This window comes from Nicotiana sylvestris, chromosome 10 (genome assembly GCF_000393655.2).
Source record: "Nicotiana sylvestris chromosome 10, ASM39365v2, whole genome shotgun sequence".
In the NCBI taxonomy this organism is placed as follows: Eukaryota; Viridiplantae; Streptophyta; class Magnoliopsida; order Solanales; family Solanaceae; genus Nicotiana; species Nicotiana sylvestris.
The window spans coordinates 131,659,427-131,662,440 of NC_091066.1; the positions used below are offsets into that span (position 1 = coordinate 131,659,427).

The 3,014-nt window shown below is 35.9% G+C and overlaps 1 protein-coding gene across 1 annotated transcript; it reads left to right on the forward strand.

The window, feature by feature from the left end:
• Nucleotides 1-1,930: 1,930 nt before the first annotated feature.
• LOC138879967 (uncharacterized) lies at nt 1,931-2,537 on the forward strand. The gene is made up of 2 exons (XM_070159616.1): nt 1,931-2,321; nt 2,467-2,537. The coding sequence occupies exons 1-2, from the start codon at nt 1,931-1,933 to the stop codon at nt 2,535-2,537; spliced, it is 462 nt and encodes a 153-aa protein (XP_070015717.1).
• The last annotated feature ends 477 nt before the right edge of the window (nt 2,538-3,014 follow it).

Genomic DNA, 3,014 nt, shown 5'->3' on the forward strand with positions numbered 1-3,014 from the left:
AACTCTTCAATAAAAAAAGCCGATGTTCCTTAGTAGTTTCTTTTTGTTAAAAAATAATATTTATTGACATATTTATCATTTACCTATGGTTAAATATCCATGTAGAGCAATTTTCATAAACCACTATAATTTAGAGTCTAGTAACTATAATTTGTCTAATTATCATTCGTAGATACTATTCAATTGTTACTAATTTGTATCACTTGTATTCTAACGTAATAAATAGAACTTGTGCCAATTGTATTCGTTTGCGCAATGAACACAACGTGTGTCAATTGTATTGTATTCATTCGTGCAATGAATACAATATGTATCAATTGTAACCAATGCGAAATACAAGGGTATATACAATGGAAAAAACTTGTATCGACTATATACAGGGGTGTATACAAAGGATACAACATATATCCACTGTATTTGTTCGCGCAACGAATACAACTAAGGCGAAATACATAAATACAGAAAAATAATATTCTTGTTAAGAGTCGAACTCAAGACCTTTGCAAACTAAACATGCGCTGCTATTCATGTGCAACGAGCACAACATGTGTCAATTGTATTCGTTCGCACAACGAATACAATGTGTGTTAATTGTATTCGTTCGCGCAACGAATACGACTTGTATCAACTGTATTCATTTGTGGCATTTTATTAATTCGTGCAACGAATACAATATGTATCAACTGTAACCAATGCGAAATACAAGGGTATATACAATGAATACAACTTGTATCGGCTGTATACAGAGGTGTATACAAAGGATACAACATGTATCCATTGTATTTGTTCGCGTAACGAATAAAACTATGGAGAAATACAAAAATACAGAAAAATAAAATATTCTTGTTGAGAGTCGAATTCCAGACCTTTGCTAACTAGAGATGCTCTTATTCAATTGTTCAATTCGCAGCTACTATTCAATTGTTATTAACTTGTATCACTTGTATTCAAATGTGTAACAGATATAGCTTGTGTCAATTGTATTCGTTCGCACAACGAATACAACGTGTGTCAATTCCATTCATCGCGCAACGAATATAATGTGTATAAACTGTATTCATTCACGCAATTGTATTCATTCGTGCAATGAATACAATAACGGTAACCAATCCGAAATATAAGGGTGTATACAATGAATACAACTTGTATCAACTGTATACAAGGGTGTATATAAAGGATACAAATATGTATCCACCTTAATAGTTTCTTTTTGTTAAAAAAAATAATATTCATGAACATATTTATCATTTACCTATGGTTAAATACCCATTATATGATCTTGTTTTTGGGGGAAGGATCCACTAGATCAACGGAGCACTGTCGGGTCGATAGCCCTTGATTCTTAAAGATTTTATATTTGGGCTACCAAACAATTCTATTCATGACTACTTACTTAATCCAATCTTCTTGTAGCTTCTTCGTTGTTAAAAATCTTTATATTCTTAGGAATAAAAAGCAAAAATATGATATTAGAAACTCTTAATATTATATGGCTCTGTATGAGGCTTTGTATGGGACGCGATGTCGGTCTCCGGTGGGTTGGTTTGAGCTGGGTGAGGCTAGGCTATTGGGTACAGACTTGGTGTAGGATGCTTTGAAAAAGGTTAAATTGATTCAGGATCGAATTCGTATCAAAGGCGGATCCAGAATTTTAAGTTTATGGGTTCCTATAACAATCTCAAGTTAATCTACATGATAACTGGACCAACGAACTGGATTCCAAGCTAAATATTCTTATACTTTTAATGAAATTTTTAGTACAAATACAGGGTATATGCAAAAGTTACTGGGTTCACGGGAACCCGTAACCTTTGCTCTAGATCCGCCCCTACTTCATATAGCCCAATCTAGACAGAAGGGTTATGCGGATCGGAAGGTTCACGACATTACATTCATGGTTGGGGAGCGGGTCTTACTCCGGGTTTCGCCCATGAAAGGTATTATAGGGTTTTGGAAGAAAGGCAAGTTGTTCCCTAGGTATATTGGACCTTTTGAGATTCTTGAGAAGATTGGAGAGTTGGCCTACAAGTTTGCACTACCAACTAGTCTTTCTGCAGTTCATCCAATATTCCATGTTTCTATGTTCCGGAAGTATCATGGTAATCCGTCTCATGTGTTGGACTTCATCTCAGTCCAGTTGGACAAGGATCTATCTTATGTTGAGAAGCCGATGGCCATTTTGGATAGACAAGTCCGAAAGTTAAGGTCGAAGGATATTGCTTTAGTGAAGGTTCAGTGGAGTGGTCAACCAGTCAAAGAGATAATGCGGGAGACCAAGCATGATATGCATAGCCGTTATCTTTATTTTTTCATCAATTCAGGTATGACTCTATACTCATTCGAGGACGAACGTTTGTTTTAAGAGTGGGAGAATGTAATGACCCGGCAGGTCGTTTTGAGTATTTTAGCCCCGATCCCCTATTTATTGCCTCCTCTATACTATATTGTGGTTATGTAACTTATCAGGGTGGTTGGTTTCGGGTTCAGGAGAGTTTCAGAATGAAATGGGACACATAGTCCCTAACTTGGAGGTTTAAGTTGTAAGAGTTGACCGTAGTTTGACTTTTGTGTAGACGACTCCGTAATGAGGTTTTGATAATTTCAATAGCTCCTTATGGTATTTTGGTCATATGAGCGCGTCCGAATGTTGATTTGGAGGTTCCTAGATCATTTTGGGATGAATTGGTGAAAGCTGAAAAAATGGAAGATTTTGAAAAGTTTGACCGAGAGTTGACTTTATTGATGTCGGGGTTGTATCCTGATTTCGAAAGTTGGAATAGGTTTGTATTATCATTTATGACTTGTGTGCAAAATTTGAAGTCAATCGGAGTTAGTTTTGTATGAATCGACATTCGTTTTGGAATTTGGAAGTTCATAAGTTTCTTAGGCTTGAACTCATAGCAGCACTGGTTTCAACAAGCTAACACAAATCTGAAGCATGCTTATCTCTTCTGAAGTTTCTACTGCACTAATTCTTTACCACCCGCACATATGATAAAAAACTTCCAATATTT